Here is a 23,536-nt window from a genome sequence, read left to right as displayed (position 1 = left end):
CAGGCAGGCAAAGGGGGGGCTCCTCGGGGTAGCCACCACCTGGGCAAGGGAGAGGGCCTCCTGGGGGTCACTCCTGCACAGGAGTTCCGTTCCTTTAGGTGCTGGGGGCTGCAGGGGCAGGGTCTTTTTCAGCCGTTGGGAAATGGAGTTCAGGCAGTCGCGGTTAGGGGGAGCCTCGGGATTCCCTCTGCAGGCGTCGCTGTGGGGGCTCAGGGGGGACAACTTTGGTTACTCACGGTCTCGGAGTCGCCGGAGGGTCCTCCCTGAGGTGTTGGTTCTCCACCAGTCGAGTCGGGGTCGCCGGGTGCAGTGTTGCAAGTCTCACGCTTCTTGCGGGGAGTTGCAGGGGTCTTTAAATCTGCACCTTGAAACAAAGTTGCAGTTCTTTTGGAGCAGTGCCGCTGTCCTCAGGAGTTTGTCTTTCTTGAAGCAGGGCAGTCCTCAGAGGATTCAGAGGTCGCTGGTCCCTTGGAAAGCGTCGCTGGAGCAGGTTTCTTTGGAAGGCAGGAGACAGGCCGGTAGGACTGGGGCCAAAGCAGTTGGTGTCTTCTGTTCTTCCTCTGCAGGGGTTTTTCAGCTCGGCAGTCTTCTTCTTCTTGTAGTTTCAGGAATCTAAATTCTTAGGTTCAGGGAAGCCCTTAAATACTAAATTTAAGGGCATGTTTAGGTCTGGGGGGTTAGTAGCCAATGGCTATGAGCCCTGAGGGTGGGTACACCCTCTTTGTGCCTCCTCCCAAGTGGAGGGGGTCACATCCCTAATCCTATTGGGGAATCCTCCATCTGCAAGATGGAGGATTTCTAAAAGTTAGGGTCACTTCAGCTCAGGACACCTTAGGGGCTGTCCTGACTGGCCAGTGACTCCTCCTTGTTATTCTCATCATTTCCTCCGGCCTTGCCGCCAAAAGTGGGGGCCGTGGCCGGAGGGGGCAGGCAACTCCACTAGCTGGAGTGTCCTGCGGTGCTGGAACAAAGGGGTGAGCCTTTGAGGCTCACCGCCAGGTGTTACAGCTCCTGCCTGGGGGAGGTGTTAGCATCTCCACCCAGTGCAGGCTTTGTTACTGGCCTCAGAGTGACAAAGGCACTCTCCCCATGGGGCCAGCAACATGTCTCGGTTGTGGCAGGCTGCTGGAACCAGTCAGCCTACACAGATAGTCGGTTAAGGTTTCAGGGGACACCTCTAAGGTGCCCTCTGGGGTGTGTTTCACAATAAAATGTACACTGGCATCAGTGTGCATTTATTGTGCTGAGAAGTTTGATACCAAACTTCCCAGTTTTCAGTGTAGCCATTATGGTGCTGTGGAGTCCGTGTTTGACAGACTCCCAGACCATATACTCTTATGGCCACCCTGCACTTACAATGTCTAAGGTTTGGCTTAGACACTGTAGGGGCACAGTACTCATGCACTGGTGCCCTCACCTATGGTATAGTGCACCCTGCCTTAGGGCTGTAAGGCCTAGTAGAGGGGTGACTTATCTATACTGCATAGGCAGTGTGAGGTTGGCATGGCACCCTGAGGGGAGTGCCATGTCGACTTACTCGTTTTGTTCTCACCAGCACACACAAGCTGTCAAGCAGTGTGTCTGTGCTGAGTGAGGGGTCCCCAGGGTGGCATAAGATATGCTGCAGCCCTTAGAGACCTTCCCTGGCATCAGGGCCCTTAAGGGACTTACCTGGATGCCAGGGGGTGCCAATTGTGGAATCAAAAGTACAGGTTAGGGAAAGTACACTGGTGCTGGGGCCTGGTTAGCAGACCTCAGCACACTTTCAATTCAAAACATAGCATCAGGAAAGGCAAAAAGTCAGGGGGTAACCATGCCAAGGAGGCATTTCCTTACAGCCTGCGTAGCAAGTCTGGGGGGTAGGCCTGAGACTGGAGAAGAATAGACTAGCTGCAGCTAGGTGAGTTAACCAGCTGTCCTCTCTATGAGGTTCCAACTCCTCTACCAATTCTCCACCATCTCACTCAGTAAGATAAACATGAAGGGACTCTTGTGAAGGAAGATAAGGGATATCAGGTATAGGAAAATTCCCTCTTTTTGGCATGATTACCCCCACTTATTACCTGCTGTAGGAAGTTGGCTCTGTATGTGCTATTTCAAAGTAAGGAATAGCATGCACAGAGTCCAAGGGTTCCCCTTAGAGGTAAAATAGTGGTAAAAAGATAATACTAATGCTCTATTTTGTGGTAGTGTGGTCGAGCAGTAGGCTTATCCAAGGAGTAGTGTTAAGCATTTGTTGTACATACACATAGGCAATAAATGAGGTACACACACTCAGAGACAAATCCAGCCAATAGGTTTTGTTATAGAAAAATATCTTTTCTTAGTTTATTTTAAGAACCACAGGTTCAAATTTTACATGTAATAGCTCATTTGAAAGGTTTTGCAGGTAAGTACTCTAGGAAAGTAAGTCACTTACAGTTTTCAGTTTTTGGTCCAAGATAGCCCACCGTTGGGGGTTCAGAGCAACCCCAAAGTTATCACACAAGCAGCTCAGGGCCGGTCAGGTGCAAAGGTCAAAGAGGTGCCCAAAACACATAGGCTTCAATGGAGAGAAGGGGGTGCCCCGGTTCCAGTCTGCCAGCAGGTAAGTACCCGCGTCTTCGGAGGGCAGACCAGGGGGGTTTTGAAGGGCACCAGGGGGGGGACACAAGTCAGCACAGAAAGTACACCCTCAGGAGCGCGGGGGCGGCCGGGTGCAGTGTGCAAACACGCGTCGGGTTTTCAATGGAAGTCAATGAGAGATCAAGGGATCTCTTCAGCGTCGCAGGCAGGCAAGGGGGGGGGGCTCCTCGGGGTAGCCACCACCTGGGCAAGGGAGAGGGTCTCCTGGGGGGTCACTCCTGCACAGAAGTTCCATTTCTTTAGGGGCTGGGGGCTGCGGGTGCAGGGTCTTTTCCAGCCGTCGGGAAATGGAGTTCAGACAGTCGCGGTCAGGGGGAGCCTGGGGATTCCCTCTGCAGGCGTCGCTGTGGGGGCTCAGGGGGGACAACTTTGGTTACTCACAGTCGTAGAGTCGCCGGAGGGTCCTCCCTGAGTTGGTTGTTCTCCACCAGTCGAGTCGGGGTCGCCGGGTGCAGTGTTGCAAGTCTCACGCTTCTTGCGGGGAGTTGCAGGGGTCTTTAAATCTGCTCCTTGTAACAAAGTTGCAGTTCTTTTGGAGCAGTGCCGCTGTCCTCTGGAGTTTCTTGTCTTTTTCGAAGCAGGGCAGTCCTCAGAGGATTCAGAGGTCGCTGGTCCCTTGGAAAGCGTCGCTGGAGCAGGTTTCTTTGGAAGGCAGGAGACAGGCCGGTAAGTCTGGGGCTAAGGCAGTTGGTGTCTTCTGTTCTTCCTCTGCAGGGGTTTGTCAGCTCGGCAGTCCTTCTTCTTGTAGTTGCAGGAATCTAATTTCTAGGTTCAGGGAGAGCCCTTAAATACTAAATTTAAGGGCGTGTTTAGGTCTGGGGGGTTAGTAGCCAATGGCTACTAGCCCTGAGGGTGAGTACACCCTCTTTGTGCCTCCTCCCAAGGGGAGGGGGTCACATCCCTAATCCTATTGGGGGAATCCTCCATCTGCAAGATGGAGGATTTCTAAAAGTTAGAGTCACTTCAGCTCAGGACACCTTAGGGGCTGTCCTGACTGGTCAGTGACTCCTCCTTGTTGCTTTCTTTGTTTCCTCCAGCCTTGCCGCCAAAAGTGGGGGCCGTGGCCGGAGGGGGCGGGCAACTCCACTAAGCTGGAGTGCCCTGCTGTGCTGTGACAAAGGGGTGAGCCTTTGAGGCTCACCGCCAGGTGTTACAGCTCCTGCCTGGGGGAGGTGTTAGCATCTCCACCCAGTGCAGGCTTTGTTACTGGCCTCAGAGTGACAAAGGCACTCTCCCCATGGGGCCAGCAACATGTCTCTAGTGTGGCAGGCTGCTGGAACCAGTCAGCCTACACAGATAGTCGGTTAAGTTTCAGGGAGCACCTCTAAGGTGCCCTCTGTGGTGTATTTTACAATAAAATGTACACTGGCATCAGTGTGCATTTATTGTGCTGAGAAGTTTGATACCAAACTTCCCAGTTTTCAGTGTAGCCATTATGGTGCTGTGGAGTCCGTGTAAAACAGACTCCCAGACCATATACTCTTATGGCTACCCTGCACTTACAATGTCTAAGGTTTTGCTTAGACACTGTAGGGGTACAGTGCTCATGCACTGGTACCCTCACCTATGGTATAGTGCACCCTGCCTTAGGGCTGTAAGGCCTGCTAGAGGGGTGTCTTACTGTAAGGAAATGCCTCCTTGGCATGGTTGCCCCCTGACTTTTTGCCTTTGCTGATGCTATGTTTACAATTGAAAGTGTGCTGAGGCCTGCTAACCAGGCCCCAGCACCAGTGTTCTTTCCCTAACCTGTACTTTTGTATCCACAATTGGCAGACCCTGGCATCCAGATAAGTCCCTTGTAACTGGTACTTCTAGTACCAAGGGCCCTGATGCCAAGGAAGGTCTCTAAGGGCTGCAGCATGTCTTATGCCACCCTGGAGACCCCTCACTCAGCACAGACACACTGCTTGCCAGCTTGTGTGTGCTAGTGAGAACAAAACGAGTAAGTCGACATGGCACTCCCCTCAGGGTGCCATGCCAGCCTCTCACTGCCTATGCAGTATAGGTAAGACACCCCTCTAGCAGGCCTTACAGCCCTAAGGCAGGGTGCACTATACCATAGGTGAGGGTACCAGTGCATGAGCATGGTACCCCTACAGTGTCTAAACAAAACCTTAGACATTGTAAGTGCAGGGTAGCCATAAGAGTATATGGTCTGGGAGTCTGTCAAACACGAACTCCACAGCACCATAATGGCTACACTGAAAACTGGGAAGTTTGGTATCAAACTTCTCAGCACAATAAATGCACACTGATGCCAGTGTACATTTTATTGTAAAATACACCACAGAGGGCACCTTAGAGGTGCCCCCTGAAACATAACCGACTATCTGTGTAGGCTGACTAGTTTTAGCAGCCTGCCACAAACCGAGACATGTTGCTGGCCCCATGGGGAGAGTGCCTTTGTCACTCTGAGGCCAGTAACAAAGCCTGCACTGGGTGGAGATGCTAACACCTCTCCCAGGCAGGAATTGTCACACCTGGCGGTGAGCCTCAAAGGCTCACCTCCTTTGTGCCAACCCAGCAGGACACTCCAGCTAGTGGAGTTGCCCGCCCCCTCCGGCCAGGCCCCACTTTTGGCGGCAAGGCCGGAGAAAATAATGAGAAAAACAAGGAGGAGTCACTGGCCAGTCAGGACAGCCCCTAAGGTGTCCTGAGCTGAAGTGACTCTAACTTTTAGAAATCCTCCATCTTGCAGATGGAGGATTCCCCCAATAGGGTTAGGATTGTGACCCCCTCCCCTTGGGAGGAGGCACAAAGAGGGTGTACCCACTCTCAGGGCTAGTAGCCATTGGCCACTAACCCCCCAGACCTAAACACGCCCTTAAATTTAGTATTTAAGGGCTACCCTGAACCCTAGAAAATTAGATTCCTGCAACTACAAGAAGGACTGCCCAGCTGAAAACCCCTGCAGCGGAAGACCAGAAGACGACAACTGCCTTGGCTCCAGAAACTCACCGGCCTGTCTCCTGCCTTCCAAAGACCCTGCTCCAGCGACGCCTTCCAAAGGGACCAGCGACCTCGACATCCTCTGAGGACTGCCCCTGCTTCGAAAAGACAAGAAACTCCCGAGGACAGCGGACCTGCTCCAAGAAAAGCTGCAACTTTGTTTCCAGCAACTTTAAAGAACCCTGCAAGCTCCCCGCAAGAAGCGTGAGACTTGCAACACTGCACCCGGCGACCCCGACTCGGCTGGTGGCGATCCAACACCTCAGGAGGGACCCCAGGACTACTCTGATACTGTGAGTACCAAAACCTGTCCCCCCTGAGCCCCCACAGCGCCGCCTGCAGAGGGAATCCCGAGGCTTCCCCTGACCGCGACTCTTTGAATCCAAAGTCCCGACGCCTGGGAGAGACCCTGCACCCGCAGCCCCCAGGACCTGAAGGACCGGACTTTCACTGGAGAAGTGACCCCCAGGAGTCCCTCTCCCTTGCCCAAGTGGAGGTTTCCCCGAGGAATCCCCCCCTTGCCTGCCTGCAGCGCTGAAGAGATCCCGAGATCTCTCATAGACTAACATTGCGAACCCGACGCCTGTTTCTACACTGCACCCGGCCGCCCCCGCGCTGCTGAGGGTGAAATTTCTGTGTGGGCTTGTGTCCCCCCCGGTGCCCTACAAAACCCCCCTGGTCTGCCCTCCGAAGACACGGGTACTTACCTGCAAGCAGACCGGAACCGGGGCACCCCCTTCTCTCCATTCTAGCCTATGTGTTTTGGGCACCACTTTGAACTCTGCACCTGACCGGCCCTGAGCTGCTGGTGTGGTGACTTTGGGGTTGCTCTGAACCCCCAACGGTGGGCTACCTTGGACCAAGAACTAAGCCCTGTAAGTGTCTTACTTACCTGGTTAACCTAACAAATACTTACCTCCCCTAGGAACTGTGAAAATTGCACTAAGTGTCCACTTTTAAAACAGCTATTTGTGAATAACTTGAAAAGTATACATGCAATTTTGATGATTTGAAGTTCCTAAAGTACTTACCTGCAATACCTTTCGAATGAGATATTACATGTAGAATTTGAACCTGTGGTTCTTAAAATAAACTAAGAAAATATATTTTTCTATGTAAAAACCTATTGGCTGGATTTGTCTCTGAGTGTGTGTACCTCATTTATTGTCTATGTGTATGTACAACAAATGCTTAACACTACTCCTTGGATAAGCCTACTGCTCGACCACACTACCACAAAATAGAGCATTAGTATTATCTCTTTTTGCCACTATCTTACCTCTAAGGGGAACCCTTGGACTCTGTGCATGCTATTCCTTACTTTGAAATAGCACATACAGAGCCAACTTCCTACACTTACCTATACTGCATAGGCAGTGAGAGGCTGGCATGGCACCCTGAGGGGAGTGCCATGTCGACTTACTCATTTTGTTCTCACTAGCACACACAAGCTGGTAAGCAGTGTGTCTGTGCTGAGTGAGGGGTCTCCAGGGTGGCATAAGACATGCTGCAGCCCTTAGAGACCTTCCCTGGCATCAGGGCCCTTGGTACCAGAGGTACCAGTTACAAGGGACTTATCTGGATGCCAGGGTGTGCCAATTGTGGAATCAATGGTACATTTTAGGTGAAAGAACACTGGTGCTGGGGCCTGGTTAGCAGGGTCCCAGCACACTTCTCAGTCAAGTCAGCATCAGTATTAGGCAAAAAGTGGGGGGGTAACTGCAACAGGGAGCCATTTCTTTACACCTGCTGTACGTGTTTTGACTATGTTCACTGAGATCCTGCTAATCAGGAGCCCAGTGACTGTGCTCCTTCCCTCTACATTTGGTTGTTTCAGATTTGTACAACCCACAATTAGCATACAGGTGCCACCATGTAACTCACTAGTATATGGTACCCAGCACATTGGGGCACCAGGGGTTCCCCATGGTCTGCAGCATGTAATATGCCACCCATGAGAGCCATGCAAAATGTGTCTGCAGGTCTTCTATTGCAACCTGCATGAAAAGGTGCATCCACCCTTTCACCACAGGTCACTGCAAGTCAACCCTATAGTAGGCTGTAGGAAAATGGCTCCCTATTGCAGTTACCCCCCACTTTTTGCCTGATATTGATGCTGACTTGACTGATAAGTGTGCTGGGACCATGCTAACCAGGCCCCAGCACCAGTTTTCTTTCACTTAAAATTGTACCATTGCTCCACAATTGGCACATCCCTGGCACACAGATAAGTCCCTTGTAAAAGGTACCAGTGGTACCAAGGGTCCTGTGACCAGGGAAGGTCCCCAAGGGCTGAGGCATGTGTTGTGCCACCCTAAAGGACCCCCTCACCTAAACATGCACACTGCCATTACAGACTGGGTGTGTTGGTGGGGAGAAAAAGGCAAAGTCGACATGGCATGGCCCTCAGGATGCCAATGCACACAAAACACTGCCTGTGGCATAGGTAAGTCACCCCTCTAGCAGGCCTTCCAGCCCTAAGGCAGGGTGCACTATACCACAGGTGAGGGCATAGCTGCATGAGCAATATGCCCCTACAGTGTCTAAGTCAATTCTTAGACATTGTAAGTGCAGTGTGGCCATATTAAGTATATGGTCTGGGAGTTTGTGTAAGGAAATGCCTCCTTGGCATGGTTACCCCCTGACTTTTTGCCTTTGCTGATGCTTAGCTATGATTTGAAAGTGTGCTGGGACCCTGCTAACCAGGCCCCAGCACCAGTGTTCTTTCCCTAAACTGTACCTTTGTCTCCACAATTGGCACAACCCTGGCACTCAGGTAAGTCCCTTGTAACTGGTACCCCTGGTACCAAAAGCCCTGATGCCAGGGAAGGTTTCTAAGGGCTGCAGCATGTCTTATGCCACTCTAAGGACCCCTCACTCAGCACATGCACACTGCTTCACAGCTTGTGTGTGCTGGTGAGGAGAAAAAGACTAAGTCGACATGGCACTCCCCTCAGAGTGCCATGCCAACCTCACACTGCCTGTGGCATAGGTAAGTCACCCCTCTAGCAGGCCTTACAGGCATGGTGCACTATACCACAGGTGAGGGCATAAGAGCATGAGCACTATGCCACTACAGTGTCTAAGCCAAACCTTAGACATTGTAAGTGCAGGGTAGCCATAAGAGTATATGGTCTGGGAGTTTGTCAAACACGAACTCCACAGCACCATAATGGCTACACTGAATACTGGGAAGTTTGGTATCAAACTTCTCAGCACAATAATGCACACTGATGCCAGTGTGCAATTTATTGTAAAATACACCCAGAGAGCATCTTGGAGATTCCCCCTGAAATCAGACCCAACTTCCAGTGTAGGCTGACTAGTTTTTGCCAGCCTGCCACACACCAGACATGTTGCTGGCCACATGGGAAGAGTGCCTTTGTCACTCTGTCGCCAAGAACAAAGCCTGTACTGGGTGGAGGTGCTTCTCACCTCCCCCTGCAGGAACTGTAACACCTGGTGGTTAGCGTCAAAGGCTCACCCCCTTTGTTAAGCACCACAGGGCATCCCAGCTAGTGGAGATGCCCGCCCCTCCGGCCACTGCCCCCACTTTTGGTGGCAAGGCTGGAGGAGATAATTAGAAAAACAAAGAGGGGTCACCCACCAGTCAGGACAGCCCCTAAGGTGTCCTGAGCTGAGGTGACCCCTGCCTTGAGAAATCCTCCATCTTGAGTTTGGAGGATTCCCCCAATAGGATTAGGGTTGTGCCCCCCTCACCACAGGGAGGAGGCACAAAGAGGGTGTAGCCACCCTCAAGGACAGTAGCCATTGGCTACTGCCCTCCCAGACCTAAACACACCCCTAAATTCAGTATTTAGGGTCACCCCAGAACCTAGGAAATCAGATTCCTGCAACCTTAGCAAGAAGAAGGACTGCTGACCTGAAGCCCTGCAGTGAAGACGGAGATGACAACTGCTTTGGCCCCAGCCCTACCGGCCTGTCTCCCAACTTCAAAGAAAACTTCCAACAGCGACGCATCCAACAGGGACCAGCGACCTCTGAAGCCTCAGAGGACTGCCCTGCAACGAAGGACCAAGAAACTCCCGTGAACAGCGGCCCTGATCAACAATCTGCAACTTTCCTACAACAAAGAAACAACTCTAAGGACTTCACGTTTCCTGACGGAAGCGTGAGACTTTCCACTCTGCACCCAATGCCCACGGCTCGACCTGCGGAAAACACACACTACAGGGAGGACTCCCCGGTGACTGCGAGCCTGTGAGTAGCCAGAGACGACCCCCCTGAGCCCCCACAGCGGTGCCTGCAGAGGAAATCCAGAGGCTCCCCTTGACCGCGACTGCCTGTAACAAGGGACCCGACGCCTGGAACCAACCCTGCACCGCAGCCTCCAGGACCTGAAGGAACCGAACTCCAGTACAGGAGCGACCCCCAGGTAACCCTCTGCCTAGCCCAGGTGGTGGCTGCCCTGAGGAGCCCCCCTGCATTGTTGAAGAGACCCCCGGGTCTCACGATTGCTTTCAATACAAAACCCGATGCTTGTTTGCACTCTGCACCCGGCCGCCCCTGTGCCACTGAGGATGTACTTTCTGTGCCTGCTTGTGTCCCCCCTGGTGCCCTACAAAACCCCCCTGGTCTGCCCCCGAGGACGTGGGTTCTTACCTGCTGGCAGCCTGGAACCGGGGCACCCCTGTTCTCCATTGAAGCCTATGTGTTTTGGGCACCTTTTTGACCTCTGAACCTGACCGACCCTGAGCTGCTGGTGTGGTAACTTTGGGGTTGCCTTGAACCCCCAACTGTGGGCTACCTTGGACCCAACTTTGAACCCTGTAAGTGTTTTACTTACCTGTGAACTTAACAATTACTTATCTCCCCCAGGAACTGTTGACTTTTGCACTGTGTCCACTTTTAAAATATCTTATTGCCATTGTTGCCGAAACTGTATATGCTATTGTGATTATTCAAAGTTCCTAAAGTACCTAAGTGAAATACCTTTCATTTGAAGTATTACTTGTAAATATTGAACCTGTGGTTCTTAAAATAAACTAAGAAAATACATTTTTCTATATAAAAACCTACTGGCCTGGAGTAAGTCTTTGAGTGTGTGTTCCTCATTTATTGCCTGTGTGTGTACAACAAATGCTTAACACTACCCTCTGATAAGCCTACTGCTCGACCACACTAGCACAAAATAGAGCATTAGAATTATCTCTTTTTGCCACTATCTTACCTCTAAGGGGAACCCTTGGACTCTATGCACACTATTGATTACTTTGAAATAGTATATACAGAGCCAACCTCCTACAGCCTCCTTTTGGTCGGCCCTGATTTTTTGTTTTAACTGCCGGTCTATAATGGCCTGCATACCCTACTACATCAAAAGCTTCAGTCGTCCATGTTTCCTGGAGGCATATATTTAACTTGCTTTTGGCAACAAGGCTAGATCTTTCTTCTGTGACTTGGTTTCTGCTCTGTTGATGTTCCATGAACTAATGGATAGAACTTCATTTGTCACATTATGCCCACTAGGTCATATCCTACATTTCCCGTGTAATGCCTCAGTTATCCAACCTACATTTACTAGTGTAGCCGTTTCCTTTTTCTTTGAGCTTTGGGGTTGGTTTTTCTCCTCAGGCTTTTCTATCCTTCATCTCGCGGCTCCTCCCCCCATTTTTGGGTTTTACAAGCACAAACAGTTCTGGATACATGTCTTGCGGGGATAAAGATAATTTTATCCGCTAGGCTGCCAACAAAGCTTTTTCCCTCATTATTGATTGAGATAGTAAGTTATTTTGAAAAGAAGCCATGGTGGCTTCCTGCACCCTGCCCTCAGTAAGGGCCAGAAACTCAATTGAAACTATATCATTCAATGTTAATTTTGGCAGTGATGGGATTGCATGCAATACATTTAATATATTACCCCTTTTCAAAATGTCATGTGAGCCTCTATGATTATATATAGGGGTGAAAATGATCTTTCTTTTCAAGAGTGGGCTTTCCTAGAGTGGTGGTATCAGACAGAGGTGCTAACTTCATGTCTGCTTACCTGAAAGCCATGTGGAAGCAATATGGTGAATGACTTACATCTTCACTACTCCTTACCACCCCCAAACAAATGGCTTAGTAGAGAGGTTTAGCAAAACTCTCAAGGGCGTGATAATGAGACTCCTTGAAAAACTCGAGAGAGAGAGAGAGATGGGCTGTCCTGTTACAATGCCTTCTCTTCGCCTACAGAGAGGTCCCTCAGAAGGGTGTGGGCTACTTTTGTTTGGGCACCGTGTTAGGGGTCTCCTTGCTCTTGTTAGAGAAGGCTAGGAACAAGACATTGTGAATTATGTGCTTGGCCTCAGATCAAGGATGGCTGAGTACATGAAGAGAGCTAGTAAAAGCCCTCAGGCCAGCCAAGAGTTACAGAAACAATGGCATGACCAGAATGCTGTCCTAGCGGTCTACCAGCCAGGACAGAAAATGTGGTTCCTGGAGCCTGTGGCTCCCAGGGCACTCCAGGACAAGTGGAGTGGTCACCACAAGGTTACCTACTTGGTAGACCTTGGCACTCCCAGAAAGATCCCACAGGGTGGTTTATATGAACCGCCTTAAACCCTATTATGACAGGTCAGATACGACTCTGCTCATGGCAACTGATGAGGGACAGGAAGAGGAAAGTGACCCTCTCCCTGACCTCTTCTCTCACAGTGCAGCTGATGGATTAGTTGATGGGGTAGTGCTTGCTGACTGCCTTAAGTTAAGTCAAGTTATCAATGGATGCTAAGCCAAAAACTGCTTTTTCCACCCGTTGTGGCCACTATCACTTTATTGTGATGCCCTTTGGGGAACGAACACTGGCAGTGGGGTCCTGGTTAGCAGGAACTCAGTGCACTTCAGACACAGCTCCATAAAAAACAAAGTGAGTGGGTACGTCAACCAGAATCCAGTTTCCTACAGGGGTCCCCCAAATACTGTGACGGGTAGTAGCCAATGGGCAACTTACCCCTGGATGATCACTTCCTTTGGGGAGTGGGCATCACCCTATCGCAGAATCCATAATTCCATCAAACTCCAACATTCCTACAGCTGTGTTCATTTTAGGCTTGTCACCCTAGGGATGTGTCCAGCCTACAAATGCAACACTCCGCCTATATAGCTAATTTTCCCGTCTGCCCAGGTGCTAAATGGCCCTGGGGCAGGGGAGGTTGGCATCTTATTTCTGAGGGAACCCAGATCTGAATGCCAAGGTTGAAGGGCTTCTTTAAAGCTCCTCTGCCTTAGAATACAGATTTGAAAGTCATTCTGCTGGGAGGGGTATACTAGAGCAGACTGTGTCCCTGACTGCCCAAGAGCAAAGGTTCTTACCCTTGGGGGTCAGAAACTCACCTGTTGGTGGCAGACTGGTGAAATCTATTCTGTAAGCCCACCAACAGTTGGTAGGTTTTCAGGGGGTGTCCTCTAAGGTGCTCTCTGTGTGCATGTATTAATAACTTCATCACTGGAATCAGTGGCGGGTTATTGATACGAGATGTTTGATACCAAACATCCCTAGTTTTAGTGAAGCCAACATGCAGCTGGGGAATTTGTATTGACCAGTGTCCAGCATATGTACTCAAAATGGCTTCCCTGTTCACTCACTATGTCTAAGAATCGACAAAGATATAGCCTGTAATATAATGCATCCTGCCTTAAGCTGTAAGGCCTGCTATTGGGGTAACTTACAAATATTACAGGCAGTGTTAGGGGGCATGGCACACAAGTGTGTGCCATGTCTTCACTTTTTAGAGCACTTGTCCTTGCAGCCTGCATTGCCAGTCTGAGTTTGGTGATGGGCCCATTAGAGTGGCACTAGCTGTGCTGCCTGAGGTATTAAAGGCACTATTTACTAGGGACTTACAGAGATGCTAAAGTGCCTGGCCACTTGGGGGATCAAGTGATCAGGTGTCTTGTTTTGAGGAAGGAACACAGGCACTGGAGACCTGGTTAGCAGGAACCCAGTGCACTTCAGTCAAAACTGCATCAAAAAGTGGGGGGCTTCGGCAATCAGAACCCAGTTTCCTACAATCTATATATACACTTAGACACAAATGTGCAATAGTGTTTATGTATTTATGGTCTGCCTGGTAGCAAAAGGAAATGCTGGTCTTTATTACCTTACTAAATAGGTCAGTGTGCAAAAACTGTTGCTGACTTGGCACATCAATTTTTAAGTTTATGAAATATCTTCCCCAAATTCCCTTGTGTGACCGTGGTCAACAAATGAGGAAATGTCTAATTTAAGAGACACTTTGCGGGTCAGCTGTCAAAGATAATCAGCAAAACCCAGTAACTTAAGGTGACAATATCACTAGTATTTTGTAAGTTTTATGTAAAAAGTTAATTAATACATTTGCACTTTTGAGTGTCTACTTTTCAAAGGCATAAAGAGAATAAAGAGTTTAGTAAAAATCTTCCTATTCGGAGGTGAAAACAAAACAGTGTTTCTTTGCTAACAGTGCTATCTCAATAGGCAGAGGGTCCGGAATCAACAAATGCACAGTAAATAATGGGCACAGCAACACTCATTTACTAAAGACTAGAGGAAGTGAGTCCTTAAACATGGAAAAGATAATAAACCACCACCGAAAGAAGAAACCAACTTCTTCGACCATCCCTGTAGGTAGAGAAAACAATCGAAAACAAACAAGAGAGGGCTAATACATTGGGAGTATTTAGAAAGTAGCTGGTCCTGTGTACGGTACTCCCATCAAACTTAAAAAAAAAAAAAGGCAAAGGTACACAGTTCCAAACAGTAAGTTCTATACAGGTTCATAGAGTAAAAATGTAATCCTGTGAATCTGCTTTCATTAGAACAAGAGCCCTCACTCACCAATTGGTGACATGCTTCATCATCGGGCTTTTGCTCCTTATCAGGCCGGCACTGCAATGCCTGACGGGCCCCTCATGGGGGCTCTTTGCCAGAGAGCTACTGGATATAGAGATGCCGGTTGTTGAGTGCTGGAATATGGGATTGGTATATGTGTGTGTGAAAGTAAAAATGGCTAGAGGTCTGCAAAATTCATTTTTAATCAAACTCAGACCCCTGTCATGATTAAAAACCGTAAGGTGGGAAGGGATTAGTAGTAATGTCTAATCCACCTTCAAAGAACAAAAATTAAAGTTAAGTCAACAGTCCCTAGGTTCAGGGAATGTGAGGAGTGTCAGTACAGAAATCCCTATACTACTACTACAAAGGTCAACATGTTTCTTGCAAATAAAGTCATTTAAGATCGGTGCGATTCGTCAGGACCAAAACGTACCTAATCAACATGTTATAAACCAATTGGTAATCTACTCATTTCACAGGAACCCTCCTTGTATTAAAGAATGGGCCCCAATGGGGTAGCAGCAAGCATCAGTGGTCCGAAATGGTATAGTTAACCCGCTCTCCAGTACCACTAGGTGGTTAGTCACCTACCCCTGCTCTGAGTTCCCGGGAAAAGAGAAAACAACCAACAGTATGACACAAAGCCTGGCACTATACGTGGGCCACAGAAGATTAGCTGTCAGTCTAGAGCAACATAGGGAAAGATTAAAACCCCAAAAGACATGAAGAGGCGGGATGCCCTTTTCCATCTGGTATTACTCTTCTTTTGGAGGCTGGTACTCAAAGTGAGGTTTGTATCATTTAATATGAATTTTTAGTTGGGTAAATGCTTTAACTTTGCAGAAGCCACATTCAACTATGCAATTTAACACATATTAAGTACAATTTTCACATTTTTACACATGTATGGAGGAAACTGGCATCTGCTTCAAATCAGTGATTTTGTGTGACTGACTTACCTCTAGCAAAAGCAAAGTTTCCTGCTCCATCCACTCCCTCCCAGCACTGGCTGCTTTACTCTACAAAGAAAACAGGTGACCAAATGATTTAGAATTTCCTTCACTAACAAAAAGACATTAGGTCAAAAGTATTCTTAAAAAAGGGCTGTTGCTTATTATTGGGACAAAAGTCCTATGTAGGGCTTATAAAAGCTGCTTTTCACCCTGTATGTTTCCTCTTACCTCCCACGTCTTCCAGACCACTGAACAAGACTAAAAGAAAGTACAATGGAGTACGGCATTTTTCGGTTGTATATTCTAAATCAGAAGAGCCTAGTTTTGCTGACTTGGTTTAGTAGTACAACACAAACTGTCAAGCTCTAACAGAGCTGCATTTAATTGTATATTGCAATATTACAATAAATTCCAGAGACTTGTACAATAATCAACACCTCCGCTGGAGTGAATACCCTAATCTGATCTGGTTTTGCAGGAGACAATCTCATAATATCCATTTAATCTGTCCCTTCCAAATAATTTCTCAGAGCTTTTGAGCAATAGCATTGATTACACTCTTTTGGGGGCCATAAAAATCCCTGTTTAAGCTATGAGCTTAAGCTGTGAGCAAGGACGAATTAATATTAAGAGTAATCCCAGCATCTTTTAGTTGGGATTCCATCCTTCGGACCTAGGCCACCCCCAGTTTAATATAGGCCATTATTGGTGCACCTAAGAAATTTTTATTACTCACAACACACTATCAGCTGATCACAGCTCTAGGGCCAACAGCTTTACCCACTAGGATAGGACTCATTCAGTTCTACATTAACGGGTGTTAAAAATCCAGAGCTTGGGAAAGGGATGCCCTAAAACCTGAGCTCTGAGTGACATCCACTGATGGGACACAAGGTGTATTGGCTCAGCTGAAGAACAATTTTAAAAAGCCAAAAAGCATTAAGGTGTCCAGAGAATTGCTTAACATGCCTATTAGGAGCTGCTTATTTTGTCCATTTCCTGATCGTGGCCTCAGGCACTGCATGCTGTTATTAGTTTGCAATCATGGATTAGTCATATGAATCAACGACTAATATTGTACAGCATTGTGCAATCAATTTAACTCATTTTGCAAGTACGCTTTTAATTCATATATTCTTTTACATGTGTGATATTTACAGAAATGCACTGTGGCTATTAACATGAATATGCAAGTGAATTAACATGCTTTTCTACACACCTTACATCATGACTCATGACAGTAATTTCCCCCAAATTTTAAAGTGAATCTTCACAGCTTTCTCAGAGACAGCAAGGTGGTTTAGGTTCAAGAAGAAGCAAAGCAGTGCACTCAGTAAATGCACAAAAGCTGTCATTTGATAAAAAAATGCAGCAACATTGACACAGTTTAGACTTGTCCTGCGGATAAGCTGAGAACTGCAAAATATCAATGAAGTTCAAGTATGAGACAACAAAGAACTAAGGGCCAGATGTAGGAAGGCTTTTGCACCTCGCAAACGGCGAAATACTCCGTTTGCGAGGCGCAAAAGCCCTTACGCAATGCAGAAACACATTTTGCGAGTCGGTACCGACTCGCAAAATGTGTTTCCGACTCGCAAATAGGAAGGGGTGTGCCCTTCCTATTTGCGAGTCGCACCACGATGTAGAGTTGATTTGTGACCGCGAAAGCGGTCGCAAATCAACTCGCAGTTAACATCAACTTGCAGTGGATGGTAACTCATTCGCAAACGGGAAGGGGTCCCCAAGGGACCCCTTCCCCTTTGTGAATGCTCACAAAAGTATTTTTTCAGAGCAGGCAGTGGTGCTATGGACCACTGCAGCTCTGAAAAAACCCGAAACAAAAAGGTTTCGGTATTTTTTCTATTTGCAGCTCGTTTTCCTTTAAGGAAAACGGGCTGCAAAGAGAAAAAAAAAACCTGCTTTATTTAAAAGCAGTCACGGACATGGTGGTCTGCTGTCTCCAGCAGGCCACCATCCCCGTGAGTGCCTAGACTCGCTATGGGGTTGCAAACTGCGACCCACCTCATAAATATTCATGAGGTGGGTCTTTTTGCGACCCCATAGCGAACCGCAGAAGGTGTCTGAGACACCTTTCTGCATCGCGAATTGAGAGTTGCAATTTGCGAGTCGCTCTGACTCGCGAATTGTGAGTTGCAATTTGCCAGTCGCTCTGACTCGCAAATTGCAAGTCGCAATTTGCCACTTAGCTACATCTGGCCCTAAATATCAAATCCTAATAGGATGTCAGACTTTTGAGACCAATTTTTATCAACGAGGGACATGTTTAAAAGGATCCATTAGGATGAAATACAATGCCTTGATTTTTACTTTCAACTGATTCAAGGTTTCTACAATTAGGACTATATCAACATTTTTAACTTTACTTTGCATTTAAACTGGTTTTAAATAAAGTCTTAAACACAACAAATTGCTTCTGTGTGCACACTTCAGGGTGAAATTGTGCCAGTAACTCACAACAATAAATCAAATGCCTGACAGTCTCTACAAGGATTTATGGCATGCTCACTGCATTTTCTGTAACTATATTGAGAGATGAACAAGTTAACTACTTATGGTAAAGCCTTACATGTAGAGACTACATAGCTGCAGATTCTTTACCTTAGAATATTCCCCGGACTAGATATGGAAAATATTGAGCAGCACCTCTGCACGTCAATAGGTGGCAATAATCGGCTCTGAGCCAACCGCACTGGAAGTGATGTGAGCAGTGCCTATGCGGCTGCCACTCTAGCACAATGACTGCTCTTTCACACCATACTATCTGTTAAACGCCACTCAGTAGAAGCGAATCAATGGGACACTATCAAAATAAAATTGGCGGCTAGATCTCTGTCCCAATGGTTCAAATATTGTCTTCAAAAGGCAACTTCCCACAAAACAGATTCCATCACTGGGGGTTCAAACCATGGATAACGAGAAACTGATTCCATCCCTGAGGGTTCAAAACACAAATAATATAAGGAGGGTGCATGATGAAGCGGCCAGGAGCCCAAGATTGACTGCAAACATAAGTGAAGATAAACTATCAGACAGATTCACTATGGGAAGCAACCACTCCTCAGGTTATAAATGTATTGTCTTATGGCTCAAATTTTCAAGCATCAAATAGTAGTTCCTCAATTGTGAAAAGTGAAAGTGTGCCCCACCATATTGTTGCTAAAACAGCTATTAAGAAAGGTGAGTCTAGAAGACTGGATGGAATGTCCACTGAAAAGGAACCTCATACTTCATTTGTTGGAAAACACCCTTCTTCTCATGCTTTAATTGTATGGATTGTAGCTGGTATACAAAATAAGGTTTATGCTTATTCCAGGAAACCTGGGCCACTCCAAATGTGCATAGACAAGGTTATAACTCGTATTGTAACAAAGCCATTCCCTCACCTGCAGGGAGAACAGCAGGGGGATTCCTAACATGGATAAAAGTTTCCCTAGGTTGTACAATGAAGGAAATATATGTTGATTCACCCGACTTATTAGCAGTTAGTGCTAGTCCAAAACATGGATACTCTCTTCTGCTTGTAAACCTCTATAATAGACCCGCCCCTACAGTCAAATTTCCAAAACTATTAGTCATCTGAATATATTTTTGGTAGAGTTATCACCTATGCATTATGTCATCATAGCTGGAGACTTTAATGCATCACTGGAACACCACCCTTTATACTCAAGAGTTGACACAGGAAGAAGATCTACTGTGGTGGATCTTATCCCTCTTAACAAATAGATAGCAGCCCAAAACCAGTGCTACAGGTGTGCAGATCCACGTTTGGTCTGGGCCAGGGAATGGGTGTTTCACCTCAGACAGTTCTGCAAAGCCAACCTCCTCCCAGAGAAGCTTTAGTAGTTTTATTGATTATGTTCCTATAGATCTAAGGACATGGCATGAGATCACTGATTTAAGGGTGGGCAACAAACAAAATAGTGATATTTTCCCTATTATGGTAAACTGGAATAGGCTGTCCTCCAGCCATGGGGAGAATTTATGCAAGTAAGATGCCATGTTCTCAGTAGTCATGTTGAGAAACCAGCACATCATAAAATGGGATACTTTTAGGAACTCAGGCGCTTTAGTAGCCAAAACACATCAATTGGTCTCCAGCCAATTGATGGAATTTACATCTAGAGCTTATGCCCCTGATCAAATATCATTCAAACATGAAAAGCTGATTTCTTCCTTAAAGTCATCATTTGTTAAGGAGGATAAAGGAAGAAAGCAGTCAAACCTAGTGTAGGAAGTTGGCTCTGTATGTGCTATTTCAAAGTAAGGAATAGCATGCACAGAGTCCAAGGGTTCCCCTTAGAGGTAAAATAGTGGTAAAAAGAGATAATACTAATGCTCTATTTTGTGGTAGTGTGGTCGAGCAGTAGGCTTATCCAAGGAGTAGTGTTAAGCATTTGTTGTACATACACATAGACAATAAATGAGGTACACACACACAGAGACAAATCCAGCCAATAGGTTTTGTTATAGAAAAATATCTTTTCTTAGTTTATTTTAAGAACCACAGGTTCAAATTTAACATGTAATATCTTGTTTGAAAGGTATTGCAGGTAAGTACATTAGGAACTTTGAATCATTTCAATTGCATGTATACTTTTCAAGTTATTCACAAATAGCTATTTTAAAAGTGGACACTTAGTGCAATTTTCACAGTTCCTGGGGGAGGTAAGTGTTTGTTAGTTTTACCAGATAAGTAAGACACTTACAGGGTTCAGTTCTTGGTCCAAGGTAGCCCACCGTTGGGGGTTCAGAGCAACCCCAAAGTTACCACGCCAGCAGCTCAGGGCCGGTCAGGTGCAGAGTTCAAAGTGGTGCCCAAAACGCATAGGCTTCAATGGAGAGAAGGGGGTGCCCCGGTTCCAGTCTGCCAGCAGGTAAGTACCCGCGTCTTCGGAGGGCAGACCAGGGGGGTTTTGTAGGGCACCGGGGGGGACACAAGCCCACACAGAAATTTCACCCTCAGCAGCGCGGGGGCGGCCGGGTGCAGTGTTAGAACAAGCGTCGGGTTCGCAATGGAAGTCAATGAGAGATCAAGGTATCTCTTCAGCGTTGCAGGCAGGTAAGGGGGGGCTTCCTCGGGGAAACCTCCACTTGGGCAAGGGAGAGGGACTCCTGGGGGTCACTTCTGCAGTGAAAGTCCGGTCCTTCAGGTCCTGGGGGCTGCGGGTGCAGGGTCTTTTCCAGGCGTCGGGACTTAGGTTTCAGAGAGTCGCGGTCAGGGGAAGCCTCGGGATTCCCTCTGCAGGCGGCGCTGTGGGGGCTCAGGGGGGACAGGTTTTGGTACTCACAGTCGTAGAGTAGTCCGGGGGTCCTCCCTGAGGTGTTGGTTCTCCACCAGCCGAGTCGGGGTCGCCGGGTGCAGTGTTGTAAGTCTCACGCTTCTTGCGGGGAGATTGCAGGTTCTTTAAAGCTGCTCCTTTGGATAAAGTTGCAGTCTTTTTGGAGCAGGTCCGCTGTCCTCGGGAGTTTCTTGTCGTCGTCGAAGCAGGGCAGTCCTCAGAGGATTCAGAGGTCGCTGGTCCCTTTGGAAGGCGTCGCTGGAGCAGAGTTCTTTGGAAGGCAGGAGACAGGCCGGTGAGTTTCTGGAGCCAAGGCAGTTGTTGTCTTCTGGTCTTCCTCTGCAGGGGTTTTCAGCTAGGCAGTCCTTCTTCTTGTAGTTGCAGGAATCTAGTTTCTAAGTTCAGGGAGAGCCCTTAAATACTAAATTTAAGGGCGTGTTTAGGTCTGGGGGGTTAGTAGCCAATGGCTACTAGCCCGGAGGGTGAGTACACCCTCTTTGTGCCTCCTCCCAAGGGGAGGGGGTCACATCCCTAATCCTATTGGGGGAATCCTCCATCTGCAAGATGGAGGATTTCTAAAAGTTAGAGTCACCTCAGCTCAGGACACCTTAGGGGCTGTCCTGACTGGCCAGTGACTCCTCCTTGTTGCTTTCTTTGTTCCCTCCAGCCTTGCCGCCAAAAGTGGGGGCCGTGGCCGGAGGGGGCGGGCAACTCCACTAAGCTGGAGTGCCCTGTTGTGCTGTGACAAAGGGGTGAGCCTTTGAGGCTCACCGCCAGGTGTTACAGCTCCTGCCTGGGGGAGGTGTTAGCATCTCCACCCAGTGCAGGCTTTGTTACTGGCCTCAGAGTGACAAAGGCACTCTCCCCATGGGGCCAGCAACATGTCTCTAGTGTGGCAGGCTGCTGGAACCAGTCAGCCTACACAGATAGTCGGTTAAGTTTCAGGGGGCACCTCTAAGGTGCCCTCTGTGGTGTATTTTACAATAAAATGTACACTGGCATCAGTGTGCATTTATTGTGCTGAGAAGTTTGCTACCAAACTTCCCAGTTTTCAGTGTAGCCATTATGGTGCTGTGGAGTTCGTGTAAAACAGACTCCCAGACCATATACTCTTATGGCTACCCTGCACTTACAATGTCTAAGGTTTTGCTTAGACACTGTAGGGGCACAGTGCTCATGCACTGGTACCCTCACCTATGGTATAGTGCACCCTGCCTTAGGGCTGTAAGGCCTGCTAGAGGGGTGTCTTACCTATACTGCATAGGCAGTGAGAGGCTGGCATGGCACCCTGAGGGGAGTGCCATGTCGACTTACTCATTTTGTTCTCACTAGCACACACAAGCTGGTAAGCAGTGTGTCTGTGCTGAGTGAGGGGTCTCTTAGGGTGGCATAATACATGCTGCAGCCCTTAGAGACCTTCCCTGGCATCAGGGCCCTTGGTACCAGAGGTACCAGTTACAAGGGACTTATCTGGGTGCCAGGGTGTGCCAATTGTGGAATCAAAACTACAGGTTAGGGAAAGAACACTGGTGCTGGGGCCTGGTTAGCAGGCCTCAGCACACTTTCAATTCAAAACATAGCATCAGCAAAGGCAAAAAGTCAGGGGGTAACCATGCCAAGGAGGCATTTCCTTACACCTAGGTAAAGCCATTAATGTAGGAAAGCTAAGATCAGCCTCTTTGAAGCGATAAGACAGAAGGACAGGCCTATGATAGCCCAGACTAGGCATATTTACGCATATGTCATCAAAATTAGCAAGGGAAAGCACCTGGGTTAGACAGGATCCCGGCTGATTTGTTTAGATCTCACTTTAAGTTACGGGGGCCTTATATAAACCATATGTTCAAAGCCGTTTTGGCAGGAAGTTATCTTCCCAGTACTTGGAAAGGTGCTATTATAGTGCCTATTTACAAAAAGTGAGATAGGTCGATTACGGGTAATTACAGACCCATTAGTCTGATATATAATCTCCAGAAGATATTCTCTTATCAAATATTGGTCAGACTCTGGGACTAGATTACGGAAATGTATGTTTTATATCATCTGCAAGCAGGTTTTAGACAAAATATAAGTACAGTGGATCAGATTTATTTTAAAGGTGGAAATCTGTCGATCTGGACACTGGGAGATTGTTTGTTGCTTTTGAAGACCTCACGCCAGCTTTTGACTTAGTCCCCCAGTCAAAAATTATGGACGACCCTTTCTAGAATTGGTGCCCTAGAGTCTTGTAAATTCATTCAGGAATTGTATTCTGGGAATTTTGCTAGAGTTAGATGGGGCATGGATGGGAAATTATCAGATGAGATACCTATCAAGAATGGAGTCAGGCAAGGATGTGTGTTGGCCCCCACACTCTCCCTTTTATACATCAATGCCTGTATTCCTTATTTACATGATTGCATGATGCTCCAAAAACAGGTGGGTCTAAAACACCTCGATTACTATTGCAAACAGTGTCTGGGTTGTCCAAGCTCCTGGAGACATTTTGGGGGTTCTTGTAGAGACTATGGACTGCATATAAATAGCACTAAAAATAAACATATGGACTTTGAAGATAACACACAAAGTGAGGAAAACCATATTTCTGGATGGTGAGTCTCTTTAAAGACTTCCTGAATTTGACTATCTGGGCATTTGACTAGAAGATTCCCAAAAATGGTCAGGCCAAGTACTAAGGTGTACTATTGTCTTTAAAGCAAAAGGTGGGGGGATTTTAAGGTTTGCCAGAAGAGCACCCAACTTTCTTATTACCCCTGTATTAGAGATGTATAAAGTCGAGCTAGAGGGGTAGCTCTGTATGGTGCTGAGCTTTGAGGTTACAGTAAATTGGATGCAGTGGAAAAAGCGGAAAACTTATTTAAAAAAAAAAAGAAGAAAAAAAAAATGTTATT

General features: G+C 47.5%; 1 protein-coding gene across 5 annotated transcripts in view; it reads right to left on the bottom strand.

Annotated features, from left to right (window-relative positions):
* SMARCC1 (SWI/SNF related BAF chromatin remodeling complex subunit C1) overlaps window positions 1-23,536 on the bottom strand; it is an 845,345-nt gene that overhangs the window by 353,530 nt on the left and 468,279 nt on the right. For all 5 annotated transcript variants that reach the window (XM_069210868.1, XM_069210871.1, XM_069210870.1 and 2 more), the window contains exon 19: window positions 15,349-15,408. In XM_069210868.1, coding sequence (XP_069066969.1) covers window positions 15,349-15,408 — 60 coding nt within the window. The remainder of the gene's footprint in view (window positions 1-15,348; window positions 15,409-23,536) is intronic.

Source organism: Pleurodeles waltl, chromosome 10 (genome assembly GCF_031143425.1).
Source record: "Pleurodeles waltl isolate 20211129_DDA chromosome 10, aPleWal1.hap1.20221129, whole genome shotgun sequence".
Classification (NCBI taxonomy): Eukaryota; Metazoa; Chordata; class Amphibia; order Caudata; family Salamandridae; genus Pleurodeles; species Pleurodeles waltl.
The sequence above is the reverse complement of the archived record's forward strand: the minus strand, read 5'-3'. Positions and strand labels throughout refer to the sequence as shown.